The 12,711-nt window shown below is 40.2% G+C and overlaps 1 protein-coding gene across 2 annotated transcripts; it reads right to left on the bottom strand.

The window, feature by feature from the left end:
• Nucleotides 1-591: 591 nt before the first annotated feature.
• On the bottom strand, nt 592-12,446 carry sec23b (SEC23 homolog B, coat complex II component). Of its 2 annotated transcripts, none has more exons than XM_061051262.1 (19): nt 12,329-12,446; nt 10,273-10,500; nt 9,676-9,733; nt 9,459-9,545; nt 8,098-8,334; nt 7,788-7,870; nt 7,512-7,656; nt 6,162-6,320; nt 5,911-6,026; nt 5,653-5,776; nt 5,446-5,526; nt 5,248-5,337; nt 4,930-5,036; nt 4,420-4,573; nt 4,147-4,224; nt 3,749-3,910; nt 3,506-3,592; nt 2,258-2,479; nt 592-1,639 (listed from the first exon to the last, which is right to left on the bottom strand). In XM_061051262.1, the coding sequence occupies exons 2-19, from the start codon at nt 10,491-10,493 to the stop codon at nt 1,550-1,552; spliced, it is 2,301 nt and encodes a 766-aa protein (XP_060907245.1). In that variant the 5' UTR covers nt 10,494-10,500; nt 12,329-12,446; the 3' UTR covers nt 592-1,549. The 2 variants fall into 2 exon arrangements, with proteins under 2 accessions (XP_060907245.1, XP_060907244.1); XM_061051261.1 differs by having other exon boundaries at nt 12,226-12,402.
• Nucleotides 12,447-12,711: the final 265 nt, after the last annotated feature.

The raw sequence follows: 12,711 nt of genomic DNA, 5'->3' as shown, positions 1-12,711 counted from the left end.
CTAAGCTGTTGATAGACACATACACTTCATTTGTATTTCAGTGGGAACTTCCGCTTAAAGCTGCTAAGAGCAGAATTTGCCTCCAAACAGATAGCCCCTAAGGATTAGTTCTCATAATCTGCCATTCACTGATCCTCGAAGTCATACTGTCTGGGTGCTCTGAAATCAGCTTACAGTAGTACAGACAGTAGATGGTGTGAGAGTGGTTTTATGGTTGGGATTGCATGCCGTGCAGGCTTTATGTACAGCTGCAATGAATGAGAAAAAGACAATCGTTTAGGGACTGTGACTTCCAATCTGCATAGTGGATATGTCAGCTAATGTTGTATGGTTTCAAACTGCAGATCTATGGCGCAAGTGTTAGTTCGTTCCTCCTGCTGCACTTCACCAAACTGATGTCTGCTGTAAACTGAGCAGCTCTGTGACCTCTAGGACTTCAATGTGAGAATCCTAAATCCAATCCATGATTTCATCAGTTTAACTCATGTCTGCTTACTAATACACTTGTATAGAATGGACATGTTTTTTGTGCGTGTAGATCAAAAAAATGGGATGTGCATATTGGTGTTAGGACAGATAACACAAAGCCCCTTCTCGTTGACAGGCCTTTATATGGATAGCATCAAGAATCCAGACAGGATCTAAATCAAACAACTGTCCCTTTTTCATACAGCCTTGCAGTATTTTAAAGTTTGATTAAAAAGACACTTGGGAAGTCATCGGGTGCAAATTACCAGATGGTGAATAAAACAAGATGAGAGGACTAAACTATAGGGAGTGACCTATAAAGTCCAAGTGGAAAACAAATCAAAACATTCGTCATTGAAAACAGAGTCAGTTGGGTTGATGGGATTGACTCCCTTTCATCAGAACATTAATCCTTAATATCCAGAAGGAATTTTCTTGGAAAACACTTCAAGTATAATCCACAAGGGCTTTTATCTTATAAAGTCACTGTCAAACAAATTGTGATTAACAAGCCAACAGTGTGAAGATCAATTAGCCTGTAAACATTTACGTAACTTGCATTAGAGATTCCATCATAATTTATTGATGAGAAAATTCTAGACATGTTATCTTAGCTATGGACAAAGCAAACACATATAGCCTTCATATTAAACAGCATCTTCAAACAAGGCTGATGCAGTACATACATACATTTATAGACAAACAAACAAAGTACACAAAATTAAATTATTGGTCTAATCATTCTGCATGTCAAGGTGATATCAAATATAAAAGAGCTATAGTTAATTTGATATTGCTTACATTAGGACAGACAGGTTCTGCAGTAATTTCTCATAAATAACAAGTTACTGAAAAGGACTACAAATGTCACTTGTTTTCTTATCAGGAATGCACAGTTACCCCCTTTTTTCTTCCTTTTGCAGCATGGAAATGTCACATACGACTCCAGAAAGGGCTTTGTAAAATCAAGCAAGCAAATACAGGAGACTCTGGGTTTTGGCTCCGTTAAAATAACAGGGAAATGTTAATGGATCCCAATATGAGGATGGGAATGTCAGATCACTCCTTCTCCCTTCGACAATTACGCAGAGCTGGAAACAGCCAGTTTCTTCAAGTGGTCCATGAAGACCTGGAGGCTGACGTCGTCGGTGAGGATCGGTGCTCCCGTCTCCTACAGGAAGTGAAGCAGGACAAATACAGTGGTTGAGTTTTCTACTTCCTGTACTTACAGATCTGTTCATGACGTCACTCTGATCACATGATCCCTTCAATAAAGGAAATGCTTTCCTTGATAATCTCATTCTTTGAAAGCCATAGACATCTGCACAGTGTTTATATGTTGTAGGTTATGGTTCATTTCCTCCTTGAGAGAAGGAAATGAACCATAGAGAAGGAGATTAGTGCTATTTTAAGCTTGCAATTCTTTTCACTATGAAGCAGGGTTAGCTAATCCAAGACCTGTATGCTCAGACACTTTGACCTCAAATCTTCAGTGTTGTAAGAACAGATGTTTTTTTTTGTTTTTTTCAAAGAATACAGACAATCCCCATGTTTGGACTTGACCTGGATGCAAGATGGAAATTTCTTGTAGTAATGGAGGATATCTAAGCGGTTGTGCAGAATTGTTATTTGAAGAGTGTAGAGCAATAAACTGACTAAAACGCAACAAAAAAAAGACATTTAGCTCAATAATGGTAGGTAAAATCTATTTCGTTTTTGGGTGGTTATGAAATCTGTAATCTCATCATAACTATTACAAAACGGCAAGTTGTAGCTTATAAAACTGTACCTGTCCCCAGGTGTAGAGGTTGTTGTGGGTCTGTGATGGGTTGACTTTCGAGAGCAGGAAACGAGCCTGGGAGCCTCCGTGCTCGGTGTCGATGTAACGCGGCATGGGGAAGCGTGTCTGTAGGATCTCCTGGGCGTCATCCAGAGGAGCTTGCAGCAGCTGTTTGAAGTTCTCATACTCTGCCATTTCCTGGTAGCCTGCCTTTCGCCACTGTGCAATCGTCTGAAAGGATAGAGAAAGGTTGAATCAATAAGAGATGTCTGCTGTATCATTAGTATCCTAAGACCATGAGCTGAAGATGGAGACTTGAAATGGGGAAGTGTTTCCCACACATTGGCTGAACCTGTGCCTGTTGCCCAGGTATATCTGCACTTTCCCATTTTAACCCTTAAATAACACCATTTAAGATGGATAAACTAATGGACCAACTGAGCTTTCTACCAGGTAGGACCTGAGAGACATTCACTGTAAGCCTGCTTAAAATGAATGGATTGTGTTGCAACGTCTAAATTAAAGATAACAACACAACTCTTGTTTAAAAAGTTCCATATTACCATAGGACAGTTTCCTATAGGAGGCTTGAAATACGTTTTAGCTTCCTAAATGTCGAGTTTTTTTGTCAGTTTATTGAACATAACAGGTGCTCGATTTAAGCAGATCTTTTTGCGCAGCTGCTTGCTGCGGATGTTATGCTGCAATCTCCGTTTCAAAACAAGCCTCGCTGTAAGTAACCGGTTGTAATATGGAATGGAATTAGAATAAACTTTTTTTTAAAGGAGAGTTGAGTTGTTTGGGAGACTTTAAACGTCCTCCTGATAAAGATTGTCAAAGCATCAGATGCATACAGGCAGAGAACACGGGGGGGAAATGCTGTGGTGGTGGGACTTGAGAGAGGAGAGATGCATGTGTGTGTGTGTGTGTGTGTGTGTGTGTGTGTGTGTGTGTGTGTGTGTGTCTGTGTGTGTGTGTGTGTGTGTGTGTGTGTATGAGAGCAGCAGGGAAGCAAGATTAACAAATTCAAGTTGTTTTTCAACATACACAAAATATTTTTTGAGATTAAAGCACAATTAAGTTAATATATAATCTAAGCTAACCCATATAAAGAGTAATGTATTTATGTTTTTCTTGTTGCCACCGCCACAGGTATACCCTCATTCTGTGGGAAACACTCTTGGTGTTCATGAAAAGTCGACCTGCTGGAATTCTAAATGACTAGATATATTTATTGTCAGCTGTGGCCTTCCTCACCTCTCCATGGAAAATAACCAGTTGGAAGAAAGTGTCCATCAGCAGGATTCGGTCTGGCAGGATGCTGCTGCTGTCCAGGAGAACGGGCTGTGAAGAGCAGAAACATCCAGGTTACAGACTGAGACAAGCACCAAACAAACCAACACTGATCAACAGCACTAATGAGAACATTCTGAAGTTCCAAGCAGAGGGCACAGGCTCCTCTTAAACTGTGATAATAACTGTTCAGGGTGTGACGCTGACCTCTGGTGGTCCATGGAAGGAGTATGAGTAGAGGATGGGCTGGATCATGATCAGAGACTGGGTCAGGTCTTGCCTGACAAAGTGGTGCCTGTAATATGAAGACTCGTCTGGGCTGTTGTTGAAAACCTGAAGGAAGGGTGATCGCCGCAGGTGGAACATAAACTGGAAGAAAAGGAAAGACAAACAAATCACAATTTAAATGATTGATCAATTTTATTTAAAAAAAAATCAGACAAAATAAACCTAAACATATTATTTTGAAAATCTATTTAACCTGGGGACTGCAATGACAAGAACTAGTATGTAACACTTTAAACAGATTAGAAGGAGTGTAATATTAAGTTTTGGTATTTCTTTAAAGTTTAACAATGATATATAGTTTTAAGGATCAGGTTTACCTGTGGGTAGAGAGACAGAGACTCTGAGAGTCGGAACGATGTAGGATCCTCTTTATTGAACTGGCCAAACTTCTGACACTGGAACCCAGAGAGACAAAGCATTGTTTAAACACTGAACATAACATTGAATCAACCTTACATAACACATAATGTGAACAATCGCAGAATGACGTCTGACTACTTATCATGCCTAACAAGCGTAACAATGCTAACTATGCAGTATTTTTCAGTCACAAAGCAAAGGTAGGGAGTAGCTGCGGGTGCGTCACTCACCAGGCGGATGAGCTGCCTGTCAAGCCAACGCAGGACATCTGGTCCCTCCTCCGACTCCGCTCTGAAGACCCCCAGGCGAGCCATGAGCACGGCGGCCGCTTCCTGGTCAAACGAGGACTCGATGTGCTGGATTTGGGACTGTGCATCTGCCCAGCTATGGTAGGAACAGAGAGGAAGAGAGGAAGGGGGAAGGAGGGAGGGACACACACAGTTGTAGGTGAGCATGGGTGAGGTGTGTCTGACGCAAACGCAACCCGGTCTCCGAGGGTGTGTCCGCAAATTGCAGGTATGTAAACATCCTTTCTCACTGAGCTAATATTGTCTCCATCTGACATTTTCTTGGCAACATGCCATGTCATCATTTTCATACACTTGTATTGCAGAGAGTGAAAACTCACTTAGGAAAGTCTTAACCTAAAAACCCCAGCTTACTTTGACTTATTACATTTCACAAAGGATAACTTGAAGTTGTGTGTTCAGTGTTCCTATTCAGTGTCTAAACCAACTTACTTCCTAGCGATGGTGGAGACCCTGATCCTCCTCTGTGTGTTGGAGTGCTGGTATTGGGTAATAAACTGGATCACCCCTCGACCTCCCTGTGGGACTGGTGCATTGTGCTAAACAAATAAACACAAAACAAACCCAACAGTAAGGACACGATCTTCAAAAAATGGCCCTCTGTTGCAAAAAAAAAAAGCCATTGATTAAGGAACTGTACGAAACAAAGCCATCATCACAATTGTTTGTGTGATTTGGTGTAATTATAACTACAGTATGACATCAGACTTCAGTAAGCCAATCAGGGCTCTCCCTGTAAATGTTTCTCACCTGATTCACAACTTCAAAAAACATGCCCAGGGTGGAGGATGGGTTGAGATTACACATTTTCCACTGGCTGGTGCCACCAACACCCATCTCCTACACAGAACAGAGAACACATTGTGAGGAAGGCCAGTGAACAACAGCTTGTCAGATTACAATTGAATTCTAAGAAGAACGGAATCCCGATGTGGGACATTGACTCACATTCTCTGAAACACAGGGACCTTTGGAGTTGAGCGAAACACACGGTCCGATGGCCCCGCAAACCTTCAGTTCCCTTGATGTCTACACAAACAAAGAGATAACAGAAGTTCAACAACAGCTTATGTGCTCTGGAAAGAATGATACAAAATCAGCACTTCTTTATCCTGCAAACAATTCAACATAAACACAACAAAGAAATCCCTTTACCTTAACTTCCATGACGCCTCCAAACGCCATGCGGAAGTCTCCATTGTAGTCTTTACTGAAGACCCTCTGGAAGGTCTGCTTGAACAGTGAGGTATTAAAGGAGTCTCCCATCACAATGTGCCCCCTGTGAACACATGAAATACATATTATTTAGATTATTGATTACTCCTGAGAGTGTTATTTATGTGTAATTAAATCTCAGATTAGACAAACACAACCTTACACCTTCAACTAATCAAACAACTAGTGCCGACATACCCGGTGAGATTAGATAAGCACTTCATCTCCAGGAGTCCCGTCTGGTCCAGAGCACAAGCGTAGATATCGATACAGTGGCCGTTCACTGCTGAGCGGTTGGCCATGGCTTCATAGTACTGTGGGGCACGCACAAAAACCACACAAATGTTATGAAACGATAAGGTTTATGTGGGCGAGCTTGTGTAGAAAATGACACATGATGAGCCAATCAAAAAGAAAAAAATCTGCTGAAGGTTCATGCATGTGCTCACCTTGGTAGCTTTCTTCAAATGGCGAGCATTGTCTTTCTGGATATCATGCCATGAGCGGATGGGGGTTTTCAGCTCGTCTCCCACAACCATGCCTGGCCCCTGGGTGGGGGGGCCGCCAATAAACAGCATCACACGAGCCCCTGTGTTGGGGTATGTGCCCTGATGACAGGAGAGGAAGGATTTGGTCTCAGCTTCGGACATTGAATAGTAAGTCTGCTTAACTAACAGCAACACAAGCATGTTTTATTTGACTTTAACTTGTGACTGTTTAATACAGAAATAAACAGCTTGAGGTCATTGATACCACTGCATGTGTGCTGAATCCTTGTTTATACACTGTGAATGGGGATAACGAGCACTAAGGGATGAGTGATCTTTGTTGTTTGGAGTGGAAAATTAGAGCAAACAACATTCAGACCACCATAACAAATACAGTTAGTAATCATCACAAAATATTTGAAATAATATCTACTTTAGTTCATTGACATTTTAAAAAAAAAATGTTTTTAAGTTTTGTGAAAAGCAGAAATCGAAGAATCGAAAGTTAGCTGAGTGTATGTTTAAAGAGCAATACAAATCCACAAGATAGCTTTAAAGGAATTAGTTTCAGCAAAGGGCTGACCTCCGAGGAATTGCCTACAACAGGGTTCATAGTCCAGGAGTCAGGAGAATCGCTGAGATACTTGGAAATACGCCACATAGCCACATAGCCACATAGCCACAAAGCCACTTGAGGGAGGAGACGATTCATTTAACATCAGCTTTGGATGAGTTCTACGTAGACGGCGAGTCATTTATAAAAGAGACAACGTGTCCTCATTCGAGGACAACAATTACATAAATAAACTAGCTGGAAGCCATGCATGTTAAAAAGCCACTCAACAAGTCAAACGTCTCTTAACAATTCAGTGAATCTGGAGTCACTGAAAGAGCCAACGTATTCTAATCAGGCTTCATCTCCTATCTGCTGACAGAGAGTACAGCGGAGTAATGATCCGGTGCATTATATAACCACACAGATTAGAAGTAAGAGCAGAGAGGATAATGATGTTGGAGGGACAAGACAGAAGGCAAACAAGGAAGCAGCCTTTGAACTGAGCATATGTACTGCTTCTGCAGAAGATGGTTATAAAGCACTGTGTGTGTTTACGAACAGTTACATGTGGCACAACTGTTCTGAGCAGGCTAAAGTTCTGCTTATTGGTTGTATTGTGTTGATGTGTGCATGTTGGGTTTGAATTTACCTGTGTCAAGCAACACATGCATGATACATTACAGTACATTTCATGAATACACTTGATATACAGCGCTATCTGTGTTTCAGTGTGTGCATGTGTGTCTGAATTGTACCTCCAGCAGACCAACTGCGACAGACAGTGCGACACCAGTGGAGCGGAGGGGTCTTTTGCCCTGAGTGACAGGCCATGGGTCTCTCTGAAGCTCCCCGAGCAGGTCTGTCAGATTCATGTCCACTCTGTGCACGGGCTGAAGGAACCTGGATAGAAAAAACAAAAACACTCATTAGACACAAGAGGCCATATGATTGCCAAGATGGTGTATTTAACAGCTCTACCACAACCCGTTAGCTGACAAAGAAAGGTGAGAGGTGTTAATGCTTCTACATACTTGCAAGAGGCTGCAGCTTCCTGAGGTACAGGTTGGCGTCCTTGTTGTGCTGCTGCTCCTGGCTTTGTTAAACCCAGCATCTCCTGAAACACACAACAAATATATCAGTTATTGGCTGTTCGAAGAGTTTTTATTTCTGCTTTAAAGTTACTCAGTAAATAGTCATTTTTAAACCACCAAAAGACCATAGGAAATCATATCAGTAGTCTTCCAAGTGACACTTTCATCTTGGCTTGTTAAAATGTCACACACTTATCACTCAATTTATTTTCTAATTTCTCAGATTCCCCTTGGCTCTGGCCCCACCCACCTGGATCTGTTTGGAGGTGAGGTCCTTGGTGCCCCTGAACACGTAGCTCTTGGCGATCCCCTCACAGCTGAGCTCATGAACCTGGACCATGCGTCCGAATGTGATGAGGCCCACCAGGGCGTTGGGTGGTAGCAGGCTGAGGGACATCTGCAAAGACTCCTTCAGAGCCTGAAGATCCTCTTCTTCCAGACATGTGTCTACCACATACAGAAAGATCAGAGGGGCTGAGGGTCCACGCTATAATGAGATTAGAGAGAAGGGTTAGCACTTGACACATGAGCTTTGTTTCAACAGGTCTTTAAAATGTTTTCCAACAAAGAAATGGAGAAGAGGCTTGATCGATGTTTGGTTTGTAGAATATCAAGATTGCTACACTCACATTTCTATGTTTTTAAGACCCAAACAAAGACAAATGAATACCATATTTGCACCGCATCGTCGGTGCTTTTCACATTTGTGTGGGACTCATAAGCTTTGACTGGCTTTATCCCAAGTTTAAACGCTTCTTTGCATCTCTTGCAATTTGCCTCATAATCATTGTTTGCCCCTGCCAACCACTCCGTGTTAGATTTTTATCTTGAAGTGAAATTTCCCTAAACTGTAATTTTCCTGTCTTCTTCTCTGCGTATATAATACACTGTTGTTAATGCTGTGAATTTTCAGGTGACCAAGAAAAAAAACTAAAGTATACACGAACAGGCAGTGAAAATTGGAAGAAGTATTCAGACAGGTCTGAGTCAAAGTGCAATCTCAAATGTAAGACCTTTGGCAAGTAAAAACTTGACTTTTTTAATGATCCGCTGGAACCCTGAATATATGTTTCTAGATTAACTAACAGAGACACTTTGTAAAATGTCCTCAGTAGATCCTATTACTTTTGAAAAACAATATGCATTATGTATGAGCCCCCACTTGTTCCTCACAACAGAAGCCAGGCTCCCATTTGTCTTCATTTACAAGATGTTACCATAAGACTTCAATAACAGATATTTATCATCGCCTACTGTATGACAATAGATACCAAAACCTTTGTGATTGTGACTTAGTTTTTTCTCTAGTATCAAAATGTGTTGCATTTAACTAAAATGTTGTTGACAATTAAGAAAAGACCCTATTTTCATAGAGGCAAGCTTTGCACCAGAAGAATGATCTCTTTATCCAAAACAAAGAGTACTACTTTGTTTGAGCTGTAAGATCACACTCAAAAAATCAATTAAACAAACATGTAAATAAATAAAAACAGGAACTGTGCGACCTAAGAGCCCACTATCACAAATCATTAATATTCACCTTTGCTCAGTACATGCAATCTACATGTATAGGCGCTAGGGTCAGAGTACGGACATGTATGTAGTATTTACCTGTACTATGTATTCAATTGTAGAAAACTGTGGCATGAGTTCAGCTGGCTGGTTCACTTCAGAAATGCCTGCATAAGAGGGAGGAAACTGCAGAGACACAAAGAGAACCAGATCAACCAGACTGATACAGGAATGTAGCTGGACAACAATAAGATATGCAGGATTACTACTAGCAATTATTAATATCCTATTATTTAATGCTGATGTCTGTACTTACTGGGTTTCTCTGGAAGCAGAAGTTGCACGCCCATATTTTTGCTCTGAAGTCCACTTGACTGTAAAGAGGGATCAAAACAATCAAAGGTTTACATCAAATTGGCGGGGGTGAAGCTGTGACTGGTAGTTGTCAATGCAAGGTGTGCTTTGCAGCTATTTATGTAATATGAACCACACCTAGTGCTTATGACACCTCAGCACTTGGAAATAATGATGTGTCCAAAAATATTCAACATAGCAATAAATTGAAATCCCTGCAACCCCTTGATCATAATTCCCATGTAACAGAGAAGACTATAGTAAATATTCTAAATAAAATTTAAAAAAATGGTATATTATAAAAGTTAGTTTTTACATTGTAACACGTTTTTCAAGTGCTATACGGTTATTGTCATTATGTAAGAGAACAGAACACAACTCTGTTTGCAGCAGTCCCATACAGCAGCGTTATAAAATGTGGTCAAATATTAAAATATATCTATAGATATGTACATATAGAAGATAATTGTGCTACATTGAGTGAGTTGAGAAATAGCTTATAAAAAGCTATAAAAAAAAACAAAGAAAGAAAGATACACATTTATAAACCAGGGCTCACCATAGTGGATTGAGCACTGCCTTGCAGTTGGCACGGCTGCAAAGGACTGGTTCGTACTGGACCGGAGGTAGATCAGGTCTCTCCTTGAGAGGTGTGAAGAGGCATGAGACAGGGACCACGAGCCTGGTAGCTTCGAGGCGGCTAGAGGGCCAGAGGTTCCAGCTGAATCTAACTCCATCCCTGTCCTCATTCTGTTGGATGAACTCCTGGTAGGTCGACATCACCGTGCTTCAGTCGTAAAAAGAGAAAAAGAGTTCAATAGACGACAGTGAGGTTGTTTATCCAGTAGAAGAACTCAATCAACTCTGTGAACACTATTTGTTTAAACCAGCTATAGTGAACTGCTCTTTATACAGGTACTCCTTTCCCTCCCATGCTAAAATAAGACGTAGATACTCGTAAGCATGATGCGCATATGTGACATCAAAAACCAGACTAGCTTGTTTCAGTGAGGACAAAATGGTGTAGAGGAATCCCAAAGGCATTTTTTAAATAGGCTCGACTTTTGTTGGCATGTCAGTGAACTATCAATGGCGTCATTATAAAGGCACAACCAAGGATCCTGTTGTGGTAAAAGCTTACAATCCTACTGTCTTACAGCTGTCAGAGGAATTCAATACTCCCTGAGCAGGACACTTAATCACAGAAAGTTACACGGTGGATTTGAACTATAACATAAAAAAGATAAAACCACTGTTGTCAGCAGGGCATTTTGTTTTAAGAGGGTACAACACGATCTGTACTTTTAAAATCAGGCAAGTTTGTGCTATGTTTAACTATTAATGAGAATTTCTCTGGGAACAATATGACATCTTAAACGACCTCTTAGTACTTGGGACTGTTGATCAAAGGAAGAATAAGACATGTTAAATTGACAAAACAAAGAAAACCCCTTAAGCTGAAAATATTCTTCAATAATGACCTAAATGATCAATTCATGGTAAACTATGCCAAAGTGTTCCATATTGTTTTTTTTTTTTTTTACAAGAAATAGATGTTTTTGTTTGAGTTTAAATTATTTTGAATTGTTTTAGATGACATTTTCAATCATCCCTGGTCTGAGATGTAAAAAATGTATGTTTCAGTTGCTAAAAACACCTTAAGCAAATAATGCATCAACACTGTTACTTATCGAACAGTTAGTATAGCTCTGTATTTGATCAATGAATACTTCATAAATGTACTTATATATATATATATTATTAATTTATACTAATATGTGTTTCCTTTTTGTGTGCATATCTAATAATCAGGTTTAATGGTACATTGTTTTAGTTTGTTTGTTCACCTGTTTGATTGATTGTTTTTGTTCTTGTGCACCCAGAAAAAAAAACAAAAAAAACAATTCTGATTATTGATTAGTGTGTCCAAGAGGACACTTCTCCCTTTCATATTATCCTACGGCTATTGTTCGTTGTATTTTAGTTTTATGTCATCAGATTTCGTAACCAAATCACCTCAAGCAAATTAATCGATATTAAAAAAAGAGTCGAGTTGTTCCAATATGGTGTAGGCCTACTTACTATGTGAGTGAAACGATGAAATGTGCTTTAAATGATTAAAGGGATTAACCTTTAGTTAGCAAACAGGCTACAGGACACATAGTATGTAAATATTAAGACAATCTCTGATAAACTCTAGTAAAGGTTAGGATCGTCTTTTCTACTCACAAATAATTCAAGTAAGGTCGGTTTTGCATATCCAAGGTTTCCCTCGCAACCTCATGAACTCATTGTGGCTAACGATGGAGGGAACAAAACATTCACACATTTAACAAGAGAGGATATGTTAGTCGCCTTCACAAAATGTTTCTACGTTGCTTTGACACTAAATCTCCTCAAGCTAACGCTAGCTAACGGAATGTAGCGTAAGCGTTGACCCACTTCCGGTCCCTTCATGAATGAAAGCAGTCACAGGCGTTTTACTTTCAAGCGAATAAGATAGAGTGCTTACCTTTATATCAGTTTCTCCTCCGGTCTAAAGAAAAGCTAAAGAGTCTGTTGTGTTTATAGGGAATTACAGCATTTGGAGATACAAGCACAAGGGTGTATCTTACAAGAGAGAAAGACGACCGTGAGGGGAGCACTCCCTTCCAGCCGGCTTCTGCTCTTCACTAGAATGACGTGTTACTCGAAGTTCAGGCTCCTCCTATTGGCTCGTTTTACGTGACGTTGCCAGGACGTGCTCAGTTTACGCATAGACGTGAAGTGCTGTGGGAAACGGAGTTTAGAGAACCTGGCAGACAGGAAAGACGGTATGCCCCTAGTGGTTATAGTCAAGGAGCTGCAGTAGGCAGGAGAGAATAGTACTATTGTTTACTGTACTGTTTACAGCTGCCTTTCATTAAACTATTTGAATAAGATTTTAAATTTTAACTCTGCACTGTAACTTTTAACTCTTTTTATATTTTTACTTTATTTATTTCAATTAATTTCTTTT

This window comes from Labrus mixtus, chromosome 2, assembly GCF_963584025.1.
Source record: "Labrus mixtus chromosome 2, fLabMix1.1, whole genome shotgun sequence".
In the NCBI taxonomy this organism is placed as follows: Eukaryota; Metazoa; Chordata; class Actinopteri; order Labriformes; family Labridae; genus Labrus; species Labrus mixtus.
Note: the sequence above shows the minus strand (reverse complement) of the source record. Positions and strands in the feature narration are given on the sequence as shown.